This window comes from Schistosoma haematobium, chromosome ZW (genome assembly GCF_000699445.3).
Source record: "Schistosoma haematobium chromosome ZW, whole genome shotgun sequence".
NCBI classification, from domain to species: domain Eukaryota; kingdom Metazoa; phylum Platyhelminthes; class Trematoda; order Strigeidida; family Schistosomatidae; genus Schistosoma; species Schistosoma haematobium.
In genome coordinates, this window is record NC_067195.1 from 52,224,341 (window position 1) to 52,247,065 (window position 22,725).

The 22,725-nt window shown below is 36.0% G+C and overlaps 2 protein-coding genes across 4 annotated transcripts in view; one reads left to right on the forward strand and one right to left on the reverse strand.

Annotated features, from left to right (window-relative positions):
* The window catches only part of RTN3 (Reticulon-3), a 38,178-nt gene extending 18,968 nt beyond the window's left edge, over positions 1-19,210 (forward strand). Inside the window, exons 1-9 of one of the 2 annotated variants that reach the window (XM_051211704.1) lie at positions 11,453-11,599; positions 11,633-11,677; positions 11,711-11,795; positions 11,832-11,944; positions 11,980-12,172; positions 13,279-13,445; positions 15,437-15,621; positions 16,692-16,788; positions 17,630-19,210. In XM_051211704.1, coding sequence (XP_051071796.1) covers positions 11,528-11,599; positions 11,633-11,677; positions 11,711-11,795; positions 11,832-11,944; positions 11,980-12,172; positions 13,279-13,445; positions 15,437-15,621; positions 16,692-16,788; positions 17,630-17,764 — 1,092 coding nt within the window. In that variant the 5' untranslated portion in view covers positions 11,453-11,527 and the 3' untranslated portion in view covers positions 17,765-19,210. Of the gene's footprint in view, positions 11,600-11,632; positions 11,678-11,710; positions 11,796-11,831; positions 11,945-11,979; positions 12,173-13,278; positions 13,446-15,436; positions 15,622-15,681; positions 16,789-17,629 lie in introns of those variants that run through there. The other variant, XM_051211705.1, reaches the window with a different exon arrangement.
* Positions 19,211-19,330: 120 nt separating this feature from the next.
* Positions 19,331-22,725, reverse strand: part of MS3_00003845 (uncharacterized protein) — an 82,909-nt gene continuing 79,514 nt past the window's right edge. Inside the window, exon 18 of one of the 2 annotated variants that reach the window (XM_051211706.1) lies at positions 19,331-20,911. In XM_051211706.1, coding sequence (XP_051071798.1) covers positions 20,624-20,911 — 288 coding nt within the window. In that variant the 3' untranslated portion in view covers positions 19,331-20,623. The remainder of the gene's footprint in view (positions 20,912-22,725) is intronic. The other variant, XM_051211707.1, reaches the window with a different exon arrangement.

The window sequence follows — 22,725 nt, forward strand, 5'->3', positions numbered from 1 at the left end:
AATGAGTGTAGCTTGGCAACAAATGGAGGAAAGAGCTTTCGACAGAATGTGCTAGAAATTCCAAGTCGGCGGCCAATGCCAAAAACTACGTTAACAGTTAATCAATTTGCCATTTGAATAACTATTTCCTTTACGATATCGAAATGACTTCTCTGCTTCTTAGAACTTTGTTTCTGGTTTATGCAGAGAACTTTTCTCTTAGTCAAGTACCTATTTGGAGTGGTAAAATGATTCGATGAATAACGTTTCGACTTAATATATGTGTAGGGAGATGTAAATTTTAGAAATACATACTTCTGTAAGTCCCCGACATTGATTCTTACCTCATTAATTTTACTCGACACACCCTAGCCAAAGGCGCTCTGTCACTCATCCGGACTAGATCGTCAATAGTTACGCCACGCTTCTCATCCGCTGCATCCACTAAGCAAATTACATCAAACACCTCTCGAAGTATCGAGAGCTTCACAAATATATCCTCGAACCCCCTCATTTTTGACTTCTGATTTGACTAGGTTGGTATCTATCGATCCTAAAGATGTGACACAATGGCCCAGTTTATCGATGTTTCAGGAAACGCTTTTCCACTGCTGATCGGATTAATTATTTCTAGGGGTTTTCTGGGTCTCCCGATACTTGATTGACGAATATTTTTAGCCTATTAGAAAGCCCTCGATGGTAAGTAACATCTTAGGATTACTAAGTTTAGTCACCTCAATCACAGTTCCGCGTTATCTTGTTACTGGTCGAGTATGTCATGAAACCTCACAATAAGTTTCAGAACATTCTCATGGGTGGTTTGTTGTTCTAAGACTCAATAGTAGTCACGTGAGTAATAAAATTTTTTGAGCCTATGTTCAAATATTCATCTGCAAATGGAGTATCTAAGCACGCTAAGGAACATTAGAAACTGCGTGTTGCATCTTTTCGTAACTCTAAGAATACAAAAATTTCTTTACGCCTGGTCTTTTGAGCATACCCTTTCCAACTATTATTATTATTATCATTATTTATATTCCTTGTTAAATACCCATTTCAGAACAAGAACGTTTATTATGTCGTTTGTAGTTGATAAGGATTTCGGCGCACTTTATCTCTTCAAGTTTACGTTGACCTTAATAACAACTTGCCAGTGAATGATGCAAAATCCATTTTGAATATAGTTCGTTAAACGAAGTTTCTTATGAACAGTTGGGAATTTATGTGAATATTACGATGAGTGTACTAATCAAATATTGTTACTTTGCCTCATAAAACTTGAATACATCGAAATTTACAAAAATGCTCTGAAGGTGTTAGCAAAAATCCAACTTATAAAATAAGAAGATAGAAGCGGATGAAAACAGCTTGCTGATTATTTAAACGTGATACTACAGACAGTGTTGGAAATGGACAATCAGTCATGTTTGCTAAATACGAATCAAGAAAATCAAATAAGGTGCGAATGACAGCGTTATATAGAGTTATGATGTCAGATATAACGTGGACTTAAGCACTTGTTTTATGAAGGTCAACAGTCAACATGTTACGGGAGGACTAAAGACATTTGGCTGAATAAAAAGTTTATATTAAATATTATAAATTTCACTATTTTTGGATGTATTTGTGTTACTCAACTTCCGAACTTGTTTGTTTATATCATTATTTTAGGTCATTTTGGCTTCTCTTTATCTTTTGTTTGGCATTGAAGAGTTTTTTCTCCGTGAACATACAAAATTGAAGGTTTGTTTCTATAACTGTTATATTTATTGTTGAAATGACATTTGAGTCGAATATTTGTAAATTGCGAGTAAACTTTAGTAAATTGCAAGTAGATAGATATATCGTACTTCGATAACGGGAATGAGAGAAAACTTTAACGTAACATTAAAGTAACCTCCCTTATTCTCAGAGATTTCGATCGACATCGACAAGTGTACATTCGAAGAAGACACTAAATATAAATCACTTCTGTTAGCAGAAACTAGCCGGTCAATGTCGACAGAGGAAGTATATGAACTTTTCGATTACTTATAGCATGTGGATATCCATGTACATGTAGTGGCATTGGACAATAGCCACACAATCCACAAAGCTGTGAACACGAGACTACTCAGAAAATAGATATTAATTATAATTACCATTAAATGGTGTTGTTTTCTTGGTATCTTCATCCATCACAGATGATTACAGTATGTTTCTCTATCAGTTGCTCATTCAGTAAATATCTCAAAACCTTGTCAGTCTAATTGATGGTCTAGCGACACAATCATGCATGCAAATAATCAGTATAAGCAGTCGAGCAAATCTCCTGTAAACTGAAAACATCAATGTAGAATTTACCCCAACACTGACTAAGGTTCAAGCCATTATCATAGACATGAGTTGGGAGTGTACTCCTCCTGGTTACAACTTATGTTCTCCCTGTTAATCACATGAGCATCACTCACTATTAATCATCTTGTAAAAACTCGTTTAGCTAAATACATCTTGCAGCACCACATCACTTAGTAATATGACACATAGGCTTGTAGCGGTAAATAAATCCCCAAAATAAATAGCTCTGTAAGTTTTCGACATTGGATGCTGACCATATGTTTTAGTGGACTCATCTAGCTGAAGGCGCTCGGTCAGGCATCCGCACCAGATCACGTGTGGTAACGCCGTGCTCAACATCAACCGCAATCGCTAGCCAGATTAGATCAGAGAATTCCGATATATTGGTTATCGCCAAATACACTCTTCCGATCTCCTCGACTCTGTCTTTTGATTTCTCTGGGTGGGAACGAAATACATTAGAAGGTGTTACTGGTAGAAGCGTTGTCAAACACTGAATACCTGTGACATCATCATTGGTGAACCCGACGTGATCTGGTACACCTAATTGCAACTGTGAGTCTGTTCCTTTTTGGGATTTTTATATATCATTGCCTTGTTTTTTAAACGTTGTGGTTTTTTTTTCGTGTTTTTTCTTGGATATATATATATTCCCCTCGTTCATTATCGTACTTCATACTTCATCATGACTGAACAGACACCTAAAGTACTCAAGCTTAAGACTTTGTCCCCACCTTCGTTTCAACTGATGCCTTTCTGGCCCGACAACATCGAAGCCTGGTTTTGCTACGCAGAAGCCGACTTCTCCGAGCACGGCGTGATCGACACACGTGCACAATTCCTCGCAGTAGTCAAGGCACTACCGCGCGAATTCAACAGGTACGTAACACCTAGTGTGTTTACTAGTGATGTTTCCGATCCTTACGAAATCTTAAAACGCTCGATTCTTAAACGAGGAGATCTAACCGATCGACAAAGGTTGGATCAACTCTTCAATAACATCGACCTGCAACACGGTTCTGCGACAGACATGTTGCAACGGATGAGAGAGGTTATAGGCCTAAGAACTTTCGACGAAGGTCTATTCAAACAACTCTTCTTGTCAAAACTTCCCCAACAGGTGCAAGCAGTTCTGGTCTCGTTCCAGAACAACGCCTTAGACGAGCTAGCTGTATCTGCCGACCTCATTCTAGAAATTACGAAACCTTCTACTACCGAGGTATTTTCAGTCAAAGAAAAGCCTCACACGACTCAGAATGATATAACCGAGTTATGTCATACACTCACGCGTTATCTTAGTCTTCGTACCGACCGTAAGAGATCGCGCACACCACGTAGAAGCATTTCTCGTAAGCGATCTGTCTCTAGACCACGAGAGACAGATAACCCCGACTGGTGCTGGTATCATAACCAGTATGGAAAGTTTTCCAGAAATTGCAGAAAACCCTGCAATTTTCCCAACACGAAACCGAGTGACTCGAAAAACAACTCGGGAAACTTCCAAGCCGGCACGCGTTAACGGCAACCGTAGCCGGCGAACAAAGCCGTCTGTTATTCGTCAGAGATATGACAACGAGAGTTCGCTACCTCGTCGACACTGGCGCAGAAGTTAGTGTTCTCCTAGCAAATCCTAACGACCGGCTTCACGAATCGACTTTAAACTTAGAGGCGGCAAACGGAAAACCGATCGCTACGTATGGCAAAAGGTACGTTTACCTTAACGTGGGTTTACGCAAACCCATTCACTGGATCTTCGTTGTTGCAGATGTTTCTATACCAATCATTGGTATGGACCTTCTACAACACCATAGTCTGATCATCGATACGCGCAAACGGAGGCTAGTAGACGGAAACACTAATTTGTCCGTTTGCGTAACTTCTTTTACTGGTTGTAGAGTATCCCCAGTCACAATTAAATATATGATAGACCCACTCTATCAACCACTACTCGATAAGTACCCTGGGATACAACAAACGCAACCGAGATTACCATGTGTAACCAGCAACGTTACACATCACATCACGACTACAGGACCACCTTTATTCTCTAAAGCACGACGACTAGCCCCCGAAGAGCTAAGGTTAGCGAAAAACGAATTCGATCACATGATGGACTTAGGAATCATACGACCGTCAAGTAGCCCATATGCATCTCCGTTGCACATGGTCCCTAAAAAGGACAGCAACGATTGGCGTCTAACTGGTGACTATCGGCGATTGAACGCGAAAACCATTCCCGATCGTTACCCGTTGCCTCACATTCACGATTTGACAGCTACCTTGAAAGGTACAACTGTCTTTTCGAAAATCGACTTGGTTAAAGCGTATAACCAAATCCCTATGGCTACTGACGACATACAGAAAACAGCTATCATAACTCCCTTCGGACTCTATGAATTTTTGCGGATGCCTTTCGGTCTAAGAAATGCTGCTCAAACATTCCAAAGATTCATAGACGACGTTTTTCGAGGTCTCAACTTCGTACACGCGTATGTTGATGACTGTCTAATCGCAAGTCCGGACAGAGAAACACGTCTCAAGCATCTGGATCTTGTTTTCGAACGACTTCAAAAACATGGCATTACTGTAAACGTTCAGAAATGCCAATTCGGAACCGACTCGTTAGACTTTCTGGGACACACTATCGATGCTCAAGGTATCCGACCCCTTAGAACCAAAGTGGTGGCCATTCTGGATTACCCAGAACCGACCACCGTCAAGCAATTACGCACGTTCAACGGCCTGGTAAGTTTCTATAGACGTTTCATACCCAAATGCGCATTACTTATGAAACCTCTGACCGACCAACTTCATGGAAATGCGAAATCCATCAATTTGGACGACACCGCACGAAAAGCATTCTCCACAGTTAAGGAACTGATTGCTAAAGCGACAATGCTCGCACATCAGGACACCGAAGCACCCATTAGTATCGCAGTAGACGCATCGGACTCGGCAATCGGTGGCGTCTTACAACAATGGGTTAACAACTCTTGGCAACCCTTGGCATTTTCTCTAGAAGGTTGCTAGACACCGAATCGAGGTACAGCACATTCGGTAGGGAACTCCTAGCTATGTATTCTGCTGTACGGCATTTCCAACACTATATCGAAGGTCGTGAATTCACTCTTTTCACGGACCATAAACCGCTCACTTTCTCGTTAAGCTCTCCTTCTGACAAGTACTCTCCCCGTGAGTCTCGACAACTGGACTACATTTCGCAGTTTACTTCAGATATTCAACACATCTCTGGAGCAAACAATGTAGTTGCAGACGCCTTATCTCGCATAACTTCCTTGAACGGTTTCCAAGGAATCGACCTTCTTAAACTCGCCCAGCTTCAAAAAGAAGACACTGATCTTCAGCACGAGTTACCGTCCACAACACTTAAACTACGCATCAAACAGATGGGAACAGGTAAGGAAACCTTACTTTGTGACGCATCTACAGGTAGGGATCGCCCAATCGTGCCGAAACATTATCGACGCAATGTCTTCAACACATTGCACAAACTTTCTCATCCAGGTGTCCGTGCAACCATCAAGCTTATAGCAGAACGGTTTTGCTGGCCTGGAATGAGTAAAGACTTGAGGGAGTGGGCACGCTCCTGTGTAAGCTGCCAAAAATCTAAGGTTATCAGACACAATAAATGTCCCTTATGCTCGTTTAAAACTCCCGATGCCCGTTTCGACCATGTTCATCTGGATTTGGTAGGACCTTTACCAGATTCAAATGGATACTCTTACCTCCTGACCTGCGTAGACCGTTTCACTCGATGGCCAGAAGCAGTACCTATCAAGGACATCACTGCTGAAACAGTGGCTCGCGCCTTCGTCGAACGATGGGTAGCAAACTTCGGTTGCCCTTCAACCATCACTACAGATCGCGGACGTCAGTTTGAATCCGATCTTTTCCGTCGTCTGACCACACTTTTAGGAATCACTCGCTTCCGAACGACTGCCTACCATCCACAAGCAAACGGGTTGGTAGAACGTTTTCACCGACAACAAAAAGCTTCACTATCAGCAGCAAACGTTTCACAGTGGACCGACGCTCTTCCACTCGTCTTACTAGGTATCCGCAATGCAGTGAAAGCTGACATTGGATACACTGCGGCTCAACTCGTTTATGGAACAACACTTCGACTTCCAGGAGAATTCGTGGATCCTTTGTCCTCTTCAATGAACATGGATCTAACCTCCTACACGAACAGGCTTACAAACGCAATGCGTTCAGTTAAACCTGCTTCCACTCGACCTCAATCAACTGATGTTTTCGTCCAGCCTGACTTACGATATAGTACACACGTTTTCGTTCGTCGAGACTCGCATCGACGACCATTCGAATCAGCATACGAAGGACCCTTCAAAGTTCTTCAACGTGAATCTAAGTACTATATAGTCGATAAGAACGGAACCAACGATAGCATCAGCATCGATTGCAATTGGAAATCAACTCATATGGACAACATACCGGCATAATTGTAAATTGATTTCATAATTTAAACCAAAACTAATACCAATATTAACATTTCTACAACATTTATTACTTTAATACTTCTAAACACAAAATACTTACTACCTATACGTTAAGTTATTAACCAACGACTATTAGCACGCATCGTTTTATTATTATTATTATTATTGTTATGCCATTCTTTATTGTTCAAATAATCTTCACCCAAATTCTCATTTCAAGCGTTTTAAGCATGAAGGCAGATATTTTAAAATTATTACATGTATTTCCCGACCAGATGCTGCCGCTTTCTTTTTGATTTATCTTTCAGCTTACCAATACCCGGAGGATTCTTATTATCCTTGGTAACCTCCGGCGCGCGATGATCCCATCCAATTTGGTATCGAACCAACATCACGTTGATTCTGGTGGGAGACTAGTGTAGTGGCATTGGACAGTAGCCACACAATCCACAAAGCTGTGAACACGAGACTACTCAGAAAATAGATATTCAATATTTAACTCGGGGAAATACCTTACAATGGAGAAGGCGCGAAGAATGAATTGAATGGACTGGAGTTGATCGAGTGGCATGGCTCGGCCATGCAGGCGTGGTCTCTGCTGAATGTTACCTTGTATCTTCTATTCATATTAAATATATTGTTCTTTCTCTAGCCTAACCTTGTTCTACATAATGTACTGGTAATCGATACGATGCAGTGAGTTGATGTAGTCGATGGTGTGACTTCCACGTGAGATCTTATAGATTAGGCAGTTATATCATGACAAATCTACAAATTTAGGATTAGGTCTATTATTAGAGCAGTACTAATATAATAGTAGACCATAGTTCTACATACACACATGATACTTGAGTGCATTCAATGTATTGATCTTTCTGATATGTATGTTGACTAGAATATATATGAGACCAGTTGAAAGTATCTACCAGGAATGCTTACGCTGGACTTGATATGTTAATGAGTATTTGCATCTTTGCACTTGTATAGAGCCAGTTCTAGATGAACATCTGAAATGAAACTAATACAAACGTTAGCAGAGTAATTGGAAGTCTAAATGTTTTATAGCGGCTGAAGCACGCAACAACCATAGCTGGTAATTTTTTCAGTATGATAATAAGTGAAGCTTTTTGCCCATATTTTATAGTCTGATAAGCGGTAAAATGTCGGTAATATTTTATTCAAAGACCATAACGCTATTACACATAGCCATCTTTTATCAGTACGTTATTAATGACCTCCCACTAGTCATATGGTTTATCCAGACGATGTCACTAAACACTAGAAATCATAAAACAAAATTTCAGATATGGAAATTTGAAAACATTTTCAAGATTTGCCTGAATCTTGAGCCAAAATTAAAATTTTTGTAAGCTTGCATACAAATTTATCTACATAGCTTGACTTGGTAGCCACATGCAAATCATATTCCTCTCCGTTTCCCAGAAAAGCTGTCCATAATTTATGGTGTGGAAATTTTGCCTATTGCGCTGCATCTAAGTTACATGGAATATACTTAAGAACCAGTTGAAACACCTTATTTTGCCTACAAGACAACTAAAACGCTATGTGGCACGGCCCTGAATTTAAAACGGGTAACATATACATTCGTGGCTGTGTTCATGACGAAAACACGCACCACAAGTACATCATTATCACGAAACTATTAGCATTCCCCTAAGTCACCTAGTATGCAATTACAATTTGATGGAACGTTTCAACTAGCCTGTATAAAAAAGTTACCAATGAATATCCCTATCCTTTCCACTGATAGAACTTATGTAGGTTCGATTTAGTGCCTACTACAAAACAAAACTTATAAACGGTGTATTTTTAACAAATCTGACGTATAGTTAATTTGCGTGTCGAGACTTAAACAATAATTATAATGATACTATATTTAAGTGTTTAAAACTGGGTAAGTTAGAACTCAACGTAATTCTTTAAGAGTATGTTAAAACCTTCACTTACTATCGCTGAGAATTTTTTTCCTTACTCCTCATTCGAGGTTTACAACACATTTTTACGTTATAGCATTCATAACATTTCACATACTTCTAGAACGGATTGCATTCTAAGAAAGTTTGAATCGCGTATGTTCGCCTTTACCAAACTGAAAACGCGTAACAATAATGAGGATCTGGACAGTCACTCTCACTACCGGAGACATGCAAAAGCGATGAGATTCGATTTAATGTTCTAAACAGTATTATTGATGACTGGCCAATAAATCGTATATTAGTCACTAACGTGTAAGCACTGAAATCAAAAAGAATGTTGTTGGTGCACTTACTATTTGTCTATATGTAACTCGAATTAGGCATGTCATGACTGACAATCTAGTCACAAAATAGTGAGATTATCTCACATTAGACAGACGTAGTTATCAGATTCAATACTATGGCTTATTACTTCTGACTATTATTTATGAACGCGTCCATACGATAAGGCGAATTGACTGAATTGAATATTTTGACTAGCCATAATATTATTGCTAATTCTCCATAGTCCTTTATCGAAATCACGCCGTTGTCTATCCTTATGAGGCAGTGAGGGGTCCTATTTTATAACAACTTTCTAAAAGTAGATGGAAACTTACTGGCTTGGTTACATAACTCATATAACAACAAGATATATACATAGGACTATCACATTCATAAGGTTGATTAGCAATGTCTCAATAAGATTCCAACGCACGCCCTCCCACCTTCACATTTTTTCATCCTTACTTGACGTCGTGTGAATCTTTTAACCTTGCGTATATTATGCTAGGAATCAGTGTCATTCTACGGTCAATACGATGTGCCACCGTTATTATATGGTAAATACAATGAGTTTTGTCCCTTGGGATACCTGTATGCCCGTTTTAGACGGGGCTTTTGCTTTTTGCAGTCATGAAAGTGTCAATATTTAATATCGCCGTTGAGATGTGGTTTATAATCTGTTAACCGGGCTTAACCTTAAATATTCTGCGAGTCACCTGCATTATCCATTTTTAATGTGATTCGAATATCCTATTTGTAAGACACTAATAATGCAATCTTCTTATAACCTCTTCATAAAAATTGACTAAAGTTTAAGTTGTCTTTTTCTTTTGGAGAACCGTTGACACAATATGATCAAATAAATAAACCCCCAGATTCATATTCAAACAAGTATCAGTATCTAAGCCGGTTTTCGTTCGTGTAGGAATTATTGATTTACTTTGGTGAACATTACACCTAACGATAAGACAGCCTTTTGATTGAGACGATATTTCAATTTATTACGTCAGATAGGGAAAGAACCTTGAGAGACAACTATATTTACAACATTTTTTAATTTTCTTGTTGAAATATGATTGTTCGAGTGAAATTACATAGTAGTACTTGCACGGAGTGAGGAAAAAGGAAAAACATATTATTACTAACAAGTAAGCTTTCCTAAGGATTTGCTCAGTCGAAGAAACTAAAAAATACTGATCGTGGGTAAATGCTTTGGAAGCCTATACCGGAGGTTTTCTGAAGTACGTGAAAGATCTGGGTAAAGTTATGATTATTTTCGACTGAAAACTCCTAACTTAAGAAAGTGTTTTGCCAAGTTTTTAAAAAGTCTGAGTTTTAAATTGCGCTTGTATGGACATTTCTTCGAAATCGGCTATTTTAACAATGAACCCAAAGACATGAGTTGAAGATTCTACGTCTCATATGTTTTAAATAGAAATCGTAAAACACAACTCACCGTAATAATGGAGGAATAACAGCAAAAGCTTTCAGTTGCAAAGTATTTTTTTAGGTGTGATGGATAATTCTTCACATTTGGCTAACAGATGAAGACTTACGTTCTGGTTAAGCATACCAGCCTCTCAGCGTGACACTTAGTTTACACGCAAAGTACTGACGACTTTTCCTTTACGGATCTGAAACTGAAGCTCATTGGGCTAAAATGTTAGTGAATAAATATTATTGCAGAAATTATATGATTAGCCTAGCGTTCAAAAGATGCCAACAAATGCTTCGAAATGCATTGTGGTGCATGTTGATCGCCGAGGTGCAGATACATACACGGTTAATAAGGATGAGCTATCGGTTGTCCTGATCTATACGTCGATAATAAAGACTTGAAAACCTCTTCACCCAACTGTGAAGTAGTCACAAAGGTTTTAGAATAATCCTGCAATAATTATAGCTTTTATTCTTGTCTATACAAAAACGTTCTCGACCTGATTTTAGCCAAGGAATATCGTTTAAGTTGATGTACAGTTTCACAAGTCTGCGAAATAATGAAAGAATGGCTTCACCAAGCCTCCTCTCTTTGTCAAGCAGAAAGACTAAAAGTGAATTTATTACAGCTTTTAGATAACTGATGATTTCCATATAGCATACAGTCTCATGTCTACTGAAATAAGGAATTTACAAGGACAACCCAAATTTGCTCACAAGTCCAGAACAAATTGGTTGTCAGATGAAAATCGACTTTCCGTCTAACGGCCAATGATTGGGACTCATTATCTCAACACATACATGAAACATCATCTGTCGAAGCAATCTAAAGAACATTGGGTGAACTGAGATACCGCCATATCCGGAAGTAACTCAATTCCTGATAGCATTTCTAAGCTGTCGACTATTTTGTTTAAAAATTTACATGCTTGCGAGGAAACGGTTAATTTTTTCAATTATAGTTTTCTTTAAGTGTTTCTATGTACTTGTTTTCACTCTTATTCAAGGTTAAGTTAAATTTTGAATATCTCGTCAATGAACAGCAACGGTGTGAGTTCTGATGGCCCAAAAAGAAAAGTAGCATTGATCACCGGAATAACAGGACAGGTTAGTTCGTTGAAATTTAATTACATATTTCAGGATGGTTCTTATTTGGCCGAGTTCTTATTGTCAATGAATTATATAGTAACGATAATTGAAATCACGAATCGTCTTTAGGTTCATGGAATTATAAGAAGATCAAGCACGTTTAATACTGGTAGGGTAAACCATATTTACGAAAAGAACAAGTTATTGCCCGAAAGTACATCAAATAAATTGTTTCATGTAACCTTAACAGAAACGTTTTTTCTTCACTATGGTGATATGACTGATAGTTCTTCATTGATCAAAATAATCAGTAAAGTAATGCCTGATGAAATATACAATTTGGCCGCTCAGTCCCATGTGAAGGTTCATACCATTATCCAAACTTAACTCTGTTTTAGGTCTCTTTCGACCTTAGTGAGTATACTGGTGAAGTTGTTGCTCTTGGTACTTTACGTTTGCTGGATGCTATTAGGACATGTAAATTAGAAAAAACAGTTAAGTTTTATCAAGCTTCCAGTAGTGAACTGTATGGGAAAGTTGTGGAAACGCCACAAAGTGAGAAAACACCTTTTCACCCGAGGTCACCGTACAGTAAGTTTCGAAGTCAGTTTTTGTGTATTGTTGAACATCATAAACATTTTCCTTCCAAACTCCCTACATTCCTTATCCTTACATTTTCTCAATGAACGGAAGTACGCTGAAATCTATAATGGTAATGAAAGGAAGTAATATAACAGCTAGTAGCAGTCTTCGTTTGGCAAAAAAACCTTTTCTGTTTCTTAATTGGTATAGTCCAACAGCTGTTGCAAATTGAGCTTGTTCAAAACGATAGTTATTCCAATTACTTTCTATTTATTCAGCCTAGACGTCAATAATACTGTAGATAAATATACTCAGTCAACTTTAGCTGAAAATATCCAGTCTTTCGTATCTTTTTTTGGATGGCCACTAAATTGTAATAGTACGCTAGAAAAACAAAGAGCTCCAGACCCATTATGTCAAAAAACTACCCGAATAATTATAAACCTCGATAAATTGATCGTTTGGTTAATTTACTTATCTCAACATTTGAAGCTTGGCTCCAAGATTAGTCATTTGTTGACACTACAGTGTGCTATTGGTACTTTAAGTAGACTGATAACAATCAGTCATCTATTGTCAACAATTATTTGCTTGTACCCTGATGTACAACGAAGTTGACTGATTCTGTCTGCATATCGCTCTTTGGTTATCTTTCTTGCACTATGTGTGCTCCAAGTTCTTTCCGAAATTCATAGAAACCCTCTATGTATACTCTATTGCACATGTAAAATATACTGGTACATGAAATACCAGCTTGACCTACACAAAAAGTCATCAACATAAAAATGAAAATAATTTATTAACAGCGGTAAACAATTTAGAATAAATTTCAAGATATGTGTCGAGTAGAGGGGAAAACTTCTAAAACTTGAAGAAAGATGGAATATTAGTCTTCTTATACCACTATATCATCTAAAGTGTGCAATTAATCACTGTTTTCCTGTGAATCACAATTAGGAAACGAATGAGTTTGTTGTGTTTTTACTGGACTTATATACACAGAAAATGAACTATCAGTATTTATGAAAGTGTGGTAATTTAACTAATTAATTCAAAAGAAATATACATGCGGTTTATTTTGCGTGATAACTTTTTTTTCTGTACGTTCGGCAAAGGCGTTGCCAAGCTGTACGCATATTGGATCGTGGTAAATTATCGGGAGTCTTATGGAATGTTTGCATGCAATGGAATTCTATTCAATCATGAAAGCCCCCGGCGAGGAGAAACATTCGTTACTCGAAAAATTACACGTGCAGTTGTACGAATTAAAAAGGGTCTACAGGTTCGAATATTTTTTTATATGATTGATCATTTCAAATGTGGTTGGAATGATTATAGAAAAGGTTTGTCTTTAACAAGTCCATTTTTGGATACCGTTCAATAGTAGTTAGATATTTTAACTATTTACACCTAACAAGAATAGCTTATATATAGTTTGCAACAATCCTATTTTTCGTTGTAACTGAAAAAGTAAGTGCGAATTACATTAAAGTATATCGACGTCGAGTAGAAGTAACACTTTAACTTCAGAAATTCACCATAACCGATTCATACTTCATATACGATTCTGATACCATTAACCCCTTCTAATTGCATTTGAAACATGATCGAAAATTAAGCAGTTCATTAATGCTAGAAGAGTATCGAAATCTACTAAAAATATATAAGAAATTAACCAAATAAGTAAGGTGAAAAATAAATATCGGTTCGCCAAGTTTGCCAGTAGTTGAAAATAATGTCTTATGGCCTCATATTTTTAGTATATTTCATGGTAATCCTACCTACCGATTCCATATAGCGATTCTTCTACCGAATCCAAATTTTCGCGTTTGAAATGGTTAATGAATGTGATATGGCCATTTCGGAGTGTTAAAATGCCCTGATTATAATACAGTGACATAAATGGCATCCAAGGTTTTAAAACAAACGAATAGCACATGGGTCTTGGTCTGTAAATGCCATGGAGTGCATTTCCTAATAATCCTCACTTCATTGAATAATAATCCTTTAAGGTCAGTGTGTGTTAAATTAGTGGTGCTGAACTCAAACTAAAGGTTTAAGATAGGAAATATAGGCCAATCGAAAAGGTTGTTATCTAGACTCTCGAAATGCTCTCACATGGCCAGGCGTATATAGCCTCTTTCAGAGAAGTCCTACTCACTGCCTCCTCGTGGCGGGAGGTTGTTTACGAAACTGTCCGGCACTTTAATCGGGCTGGTGGATGAGGCGGATCCACACAGGGGAGTTGGGAAACCCTGATTCCAAACCAATAGTGCAAATGGGCCCCAGTATCCTGAGGAAACAAATGGTGTATGAACCAGTTTTTGGTCACCGGCTACCATGGAACTGCATCTCCTTACGATGGTCCACTGCCTTGTGGATCAGACCTTTAGGTAGAAGGCCCCAGGTTGTAACTACCTAAGAAAACTACCTGCTTCGGTTTTGGCACCCGGGGAGTATCACAGCCCTCACACAGATCGAATGAGATTTGTGTGGCTCATATGTATCTGGTGCCTCCTTGTACCAATATCTATGTGTTAAAATAAATAAATAAAATAAGTTAGACTAACTAGTTACGTTCCAGTCATTATTCATAATCTTAAGATAAACGGTGTATGTGCGTGTAAAAAATCCAACATAGTTCATTTTTAAAATAGTAATTACATTTGAGACCCTTCACCAGATATAAGTGAATTCCATCAACTAAAATTATTTATCTCGGTACATATGTCAAATGTAATGGACAAACCTTTAATACCATCCTGGACTTGTGAGTAATAAAACATTTAATTCTAACAATATTTGTTAGTTACCATTTTCAATCATTAAGGAATATTTTTGCCAGTTTCTTTCAAAGTTATACAAATACTCTGCAGCAACAGGGCCCATCCTAACTCCGGATTATGTTTGGATTATAACTAGGTTTATTAATATTATCGATTAGTCTTAGACTGAATACATCTTTACGCTTCATTTACTGTAAAACCTTTCGCGTTGATTTTTAGAGGCGCCGACAACGCAGCTTAGCTACCCTACGTCCCTTAAATAATGCTAATTATTGCTAAGATAGTGCCACATTTTATCTTTGTAAATTTCGATAAAGCTACCTTGTTTTTTGGATATTGCAATAATCGAAAAAACTTCGGATCTATAAGTTGTAAACTTTGGTAGAACTTGTCTCCGTATTTGAGCAGTTCTCAATTTCATCTTAATCTGTATTCATAGCTTCTATTATTTGACTTTTTTTCTGATATGGTCTCTTTTTCTATATAGAATGTTTTGGAATTAGGTAATTTAAATTCTGAGCGTGATTGGGGATTCGCTGGTGATTATGTTAAGGCTATGTGGCTTATGCTTCAACGTGATACACCGGAGGATTTCGTTATTGCATCTGGGGAAAAGCATTCTGTTCGTGAATTTACCAATTTGGCTTTTGAACATGTTGGAATCCATTTAACGTAAGTACATATATATTTAAGTGTTTCGAATCTTTACTTCTACTCATGTATTCATTTTAGGTGTTTAATACGTGATATAAACTAAGCGATAATCATAAAAATATTTAACATGATATTTCTGCACTTCATTGAATTGTCCGCAAAGTTATAGTGGTACTTCAGTTTGTTGAACAAATTTTACATCCATGAATTTAAAAAATGATAAGTAATGACAAATCCTCGAGTAAAGGCTCACATAACCTATCTCAAGTCGCTTTATGTACCCAAACCAGATCAGCTGGACAGGAGTTTGGAATCAGTGTATATAAACCTATCAGTTAAAACCACCAACTGACGAAACGAAAATTATTTTAACTTCTAATTTAATGTATGGAATATTTTTCGGTTTGTTCAAATAGAGACGCTTATCAAAAAGAAAGAGCATCTTTTCATACTTCTTTTTATTAATTTACAATATACTTTTAGAAATGTTGATTTTTAAGTAAGAAAAGACTCAGGAATCTTGAAACACGCTTTCATGTGATATTTTTCTGTTATTATATAGACTTCTATATTTATTGAATCACCATAAATGCAATTGTATAGCATTAGTTTGAAACCCGAGTGTTCAAACTATAGCTTCGGCTTTGAAAACAGTTTCTACAGCGACTACCAGTCTAATGTTAACATTTTCAGGTAGCTTTGATTTCCTATTACTTTGAATTACATCTTTCTCGATATAAGTTCAAAAAGTCGAAGTGCGTTACTTATTTGCTTGTTAATAATATTTAGTAAGTCAACTAGTTATTTTAATAAGGTTATAGTGAATCAAATGAGTAAGATATTCATGGTAGGTTTTTGTTTATTTATTTAGATTCTCCAAACAGTTGAAGTTGCACCATAATTTGAGGTACATCCTTGAAGTTTTGTATTGGTGACATTTGACTTTTAAAACTGTTATTGGGAGTCATATAGTATTTGTTTTTTAATGGCCATAATATTTGTTTCCGTTGGACTATTTTTCTTGTTTAATCACTCACTTTGAGAGCGTTTTTAAATGCTTGAAATTAATGATTTTTAAACAAAATTAGATGGAAAGGAACCGGTCTTAATGAAGTTGGTGTTGATTCAGAATCAGGAAATGTACTTGTTCGTGTCAATGAACGTTACTTCCGTCCTGCAGAAGTAGTAAGCATAGCATTTCATAGGTGTCAGTTTATTGCTTCTGTTTAGCTAATTTATTATTGCATAGTAAATTTCTGTCTATTTCTACATTAGTTCATTATCTACATATTTGCGAATCGCCATTCAGTAGATTAAATAATAAAATGAATAGTGATTTCGATGTCTGTTCTGTACATTGGACTAAAGGACTCACTTATTTCCATATACAATATCTTCGAAATAAACAGTTTTCTCTTTTTTTATTATATTCCAAAAAATACAAGCTGACAAATACCTCAGTGTGACTTGGGAGTTATTTAATAAGGATATGTCAAATTAGTAAAACTGGCATTAATCCACATGCATTCAGAGTATTTGTTTGTTAATGCGGTAAGCACTGAAGAGTGATCAACAAATATTGCAGTTTACGTTCCCGTTCGACTGAACACATTGCCTATGAACAGTAACCAGACTTATTCTGATTTAATTGATCTGTGTCTCTGATCATTCAGAGCATAATATAGCTTTCTGAAGGAGTTACATCAATGTCAGATACCTAGCTTCTGTGTTAAAATAAAACAAAAAGGGGAATTCAGCAATCATTCTTTTCTGATGAAGTCAGTGAATTACTTCGATCAGACTCACCTACTAAGACTATATGTAGAAAAATATTCATTCATGAACTCAGTAAGTAGTTGAAGTGACTTTAAAGAGCGGTTCATCCGGATTTTGATTACTTTAAGGAAAGATACTATTCACTCAAATACTGTCAGCAAAACATGTACGAAGTTTAATTTTTGTAGAGAAAACACTTCTTAGACGAATGTCCTAGTTATAATGCACTCATTAGTAAATTTTTTCACAGGATCTTTTATTAGGGGATTGCACTCGAGCGAAAGAATTATTGAAATGGGAGCCAACTTGTGGTTTTACAGAACTTGTTAAGCTGATGGTGGATGAAGATATGAAATTACTGGAGTCCGGTAAAACTCCTGTTTAACTAAACTTCAATATGCTTTTCAATTTGGTCTGAATCTTATTTGTTTGTATGATTTTTTACTATTGTATTTCATAAAAATTGTTTTCTATGAATTGTCTTCACTTCGAGTTATTCGATAAAAAAACGTTATTTCTCTCGGAAAAGAAACCACAATTAAGACTCATTATATGTATGATCGATTACTGGAATCAGCCAGGTAATTTACTTGTAGATACATCATTGATTTATCGGGGAGATATGTTATGGAACTTTTTGATGCTATCAGCCTAGCATTCACTTATACCGACCAAAATTCAGTGCTGAATATCAATCACATGATAATAGAAACCATTAGGAATGAATACCATACCATTCGAACAAGTTATTGGTTCTTTAGACTCAGTGGTTTGGTGGGGAATAACATGGCATTTTAACTGATAGGTGCTGGGTCCGAGTAATACTGTGAGCACAAACACTGAGGTATATTTAGTCTCAAATACAGCGACGCGCACTTTTGAAATTCCATGTGTACTAATAACAAGTAATACTGTAGTGAACAAGAACACGAGTGGGGACAAAGGAATGCATTTGACACGAAATTACAGAGCATCTCACTAGAATCTGAGAATCATATAGTAAATAGTTAATTTGCAAAATATCAATCCATCGTCTATATCTTACACTTGTTGGTAGAACATGCATCAATCCATCGTCTCAAACTTCACTGTCCCTTTTGCAAATATCAGTCCATTGCCTCAGATTTCGTGCATTTCCATACCAATTGCGTTCCGTTTCCGTTTTTTCCTTATCGATCTTCTGCTGAAATACACTCTATACCTGACCACCGTTATATACTACTTATAGGGATATAAGTAACCTACACCACAATACCATTGAATAAAATGGTAATGCTATAGATAGAAGCAAAAAGTTCCGGTTTATATCTGAAAGTATAATTCCTATAATATTAAGAAAAACTAGCTTCAGTGAACATGTAATTACAGTACATAAAATCTTAAGAGAATATCATTACTTATATTTTACCACAACCTCTCAAGAGTTATTTTTAAGGTAAATAAGTAGGCATGTACTTTCCAGTATAGTTTGACTGTCCGGTTACTACAGTTCACTGTATCTCGAATGTTTTATTTAAAAATGGAAAATATCAAGAAGTATGCCGATTTATGGTATAATGGTTTAAATTACACTGATGGTTATGTTTACATCCAAACTAACTACAGTTACTAGCTACATGTCGTAACTTCTGTATATTCCTTTAAATGCAGTATACAAATGCATAAGTTTTGAGCGACTCCAACCGTAATTTAATAATGTGAAAGTTAAATTAAGTTCACTATACATATTTGATTGGGTAAACAACCATGTAAAACCAGGATGCATTGGACATCTGTTATGTTTTAATATATGACTCCCTACCGGTGCGCATTTACGATTCATTTAAGCCTCGCGACCAACACCCAACCTTCAAACAACTATATTGAGATAAGAAAACTACATGCTAATTATTGACTGTGAACAGTGATTTCCTTAGTTCATACGAAGAGCCGTGATTAATGGATTCAATAATATCAGACATATCACCTACTGTAATGGACGATTGTCATGAAATATTTTAAACTAACTGAAATAAGAAATGTAAACCATATAATACCAATTCAGTGATCTAATCGTTCTCTGTAGAAAATAAATTAACAAGAGTATATGTCAAGTAAATAATTTGTATCATGAAAATATGAACATCAGTTATTGCAAACAACTAATACCATCGTTTACGCAATAAACAAAACAAGCATTTCTGTTATAATAAACGTTTTAATTAGTTGTCACCGTTTATATTTGTATTTATCGTAATTGAAAAGAAAAAAAAGAAAGCAATTGTAGCTGACCAAAAATAAAAAATAGAAATTTCTGATTAGAAGAGAAAAATGAATGCACATCTATTAAAATACAAAATCCATAAATTTAGTTAAAATCATATAAACATGACAATATAAAAAAGTGAAGAAAGAAACGATTAAATGTAATTAGGTTGATTACATTCAGACAATTAATAAAGTTCATGAATCAACATGCTATTTAGATGTTGCTGTTTATTTTTTGATTTTCTATCCAAGTTCTTATTCTCTAATCATCATTATTTATCAAAATACATATATAAATAGCAATTAGGTCAACGAAGTACATTGTATTGATGATTGGAACATGAACAGACTGTTCATAAACATGCCTTACGCGTGTGTGTATGTGTTAATATATGTAATTCAACATAGACTAATTATATTTTGAATTCACAATAAGAAATAAACACTCAATTGAAGTAATGGTAAATATTAACATTTGAAACAAACTGTTTTTTTAGTAGAAGAATTGTAACTGTTCTTTTTCATTACTCAATCTAGCAAATTTAGGCTTCAAACAACCAACAATGCGTGTGAGAAATTATTTATTTAGTAAGATAATATATGAATAACAAAAACTGTACTTTCATCATTTATCTGATGATAAACACCTTGTAATCATGGATTTTTATGACTCAGTTTATGTTTATTAATAAAGTAATGATCATTTGGTTGAATCTCACTACTGACAATAAAAATTACTGTGAAATTGTTAGCCATTCATAGAAATGTGAATATAAAAAAAATACTGAAGGAAGGCAACTATAATCTTTTTGCGTTAACGAAATAGTAAATAAGGCATGGACACTTGGCAAAAAACACCGTATTAATCCAAAAGGGACACACAAATAATTAATATTGAATTCAATCAGAGAAAAAAACAACTAGATAGACATAATACATATGTTGTTGCTCACTCATTTTTAAACTCTTATTAAGACACAAAATCAAAAATAAATCATTACAGTTCAGCTGAAGTGACCTCATGTAAACCATGAGCTAACAATGTTGGCGGTAACGTATCGGTTAGTATATTCAATTGATTCAAATAAATATCAGCTAATGATAAATCTGAACTTGGTTTAGGCAAATAGAGAAATAAAGCTGTTGTATTCGGATGACAATGAGACAAAATTAATTGGTTTAAACAGATTATTCTTCTGTTATTATTAATATTATCATCAATATTTTTCAACATTGAATTTTTTTTCATCATTGAACTATCCATATCAACCAGATGTATTTCTGCCTATAAACAAAGAATAACAGTAAGTAAGCAAAAATATGAATCGTCTTTTTTTTTCTTCAATATGAAAACTAAAGTAAATATACTACAAATTAGAATTATTGAGTGTTGATAACTGGAGACCTGATTTCTTTATTTAACCACATAAACATTGGTACAAAGGTCACCAAAAAACATATACACCACATAAAGTATTTATCACTCAATTTGTATGTGATTTAGGATACTTGCCGGTTGCCGAAACCAAGAGAGATTCCCCGAGTATTTGACATAGAAATCTAATCTACAAGATAGTGAAACAACATTAAGAGGTGCAGTCCCATGATAACTAGTGGACAACAGTCGGTTCATACACAATGAATTCCTTAAGAATCCTTGAGCCCATGTGTGTTATTGGTTTGGAATCAAAGTGTTTCAACTCCACAACGTGGATCCTTCGTATCTAATGTATAACTAACATAAGCCACTTTTTACCTTCAAAAATGACCTCTGCCAACTAATAAACTACCGATCATGTTAAGCAACAAAATGCATAACAATATTTTCGGCCGAATTTCATGTGTATAGACAAAAGTAGAATAAGACAGTATGAGTAGTCAGTACCGATGGTGAACATGGACTCGAGGATTCTGAAGGAACAAATAGCGTATGAACCAATTGTTGGTCACCAGCCACCATGAGACTGCATCTTCTAACGCTGTGGATGAATTGTGGATTAGACCTTTATTATAACTTGTGGCCTGTTGATGTATACGTAAAGGCATAGCCGATTGGAGAGCAGTGAATTATTGGTCGGACCAATGACGCGCAAAACTCGTACGAGCCGTCTAGAGTACTTATCGGTCCTGCTTCCTGCCTAGCCCAGCCAGTTAAGTACAGAACACCAATCTCAGCCTCTGCGATATGAATCATTTATTTCAAACATACGGGGTGTATAAAGCAATCAAACAGACCACATCGTACCATAAAATAGGAAACAACATTTGTACAAGATTTGGCCAAATTTGAATGTGGGAGGTAGTGAATTGATAGACAGGCAATAATTCAAGAATGGTAAATCGTAGAATAATAGTTCATAGGTCAAAATAAAGCTTATAATAAGAGGGACATGAATATGAGCAGTTTAGTTATTTAACAATTATACGATAAAAATATACGCATAGTATTGGTGCATAAATGGATCCCCGAAGTTACTATTCATTATGCTTATCGGGACATAACAACATTCAGGTCAAAGGCTAGGGGTGTGGCATCCTAAGAAAACCATCTGCTTTAGTTTGGGCACCCGGATGGTATCACAGACCCCACACAAATCAATGATAACTACTACTGGTCTCGTTGTTACTGTGTGGCGCATATGTATTTGGTGCCACCTTGTATGAATGTTTATGCGTTCGAATAAATAAAGAATAATTAATAGACTATTTAGACGTGTCTAATATCAGGAGTATATAGTAGAAACTCGAAAATTTGCTGAATTGATTTTTTCAAGAAATTGAACAATAACAGTGATGTTTTTCATGATGAGAGACAATCGACCGTACTATACCATCAATTTTGTCATTTCATCTAATTATGACCAAAGTGATTGTTTATCTTAAACTAAATTTTTAATTAATTACTGTTATTGTTATTATTATCATCATTCATGTTAGTGCTTGACTTTGATACTGTTTACATATTCTGAAAAAAGTTATTATTATTATAATTATTTGTTTTAATTTAGTTCAATACAAATAAAATAAGGTCATATACAATGATTATTGTAATATACCGATAGAATCTATTGTTAATTTGTAGTTCAAATGGTTTTCTTT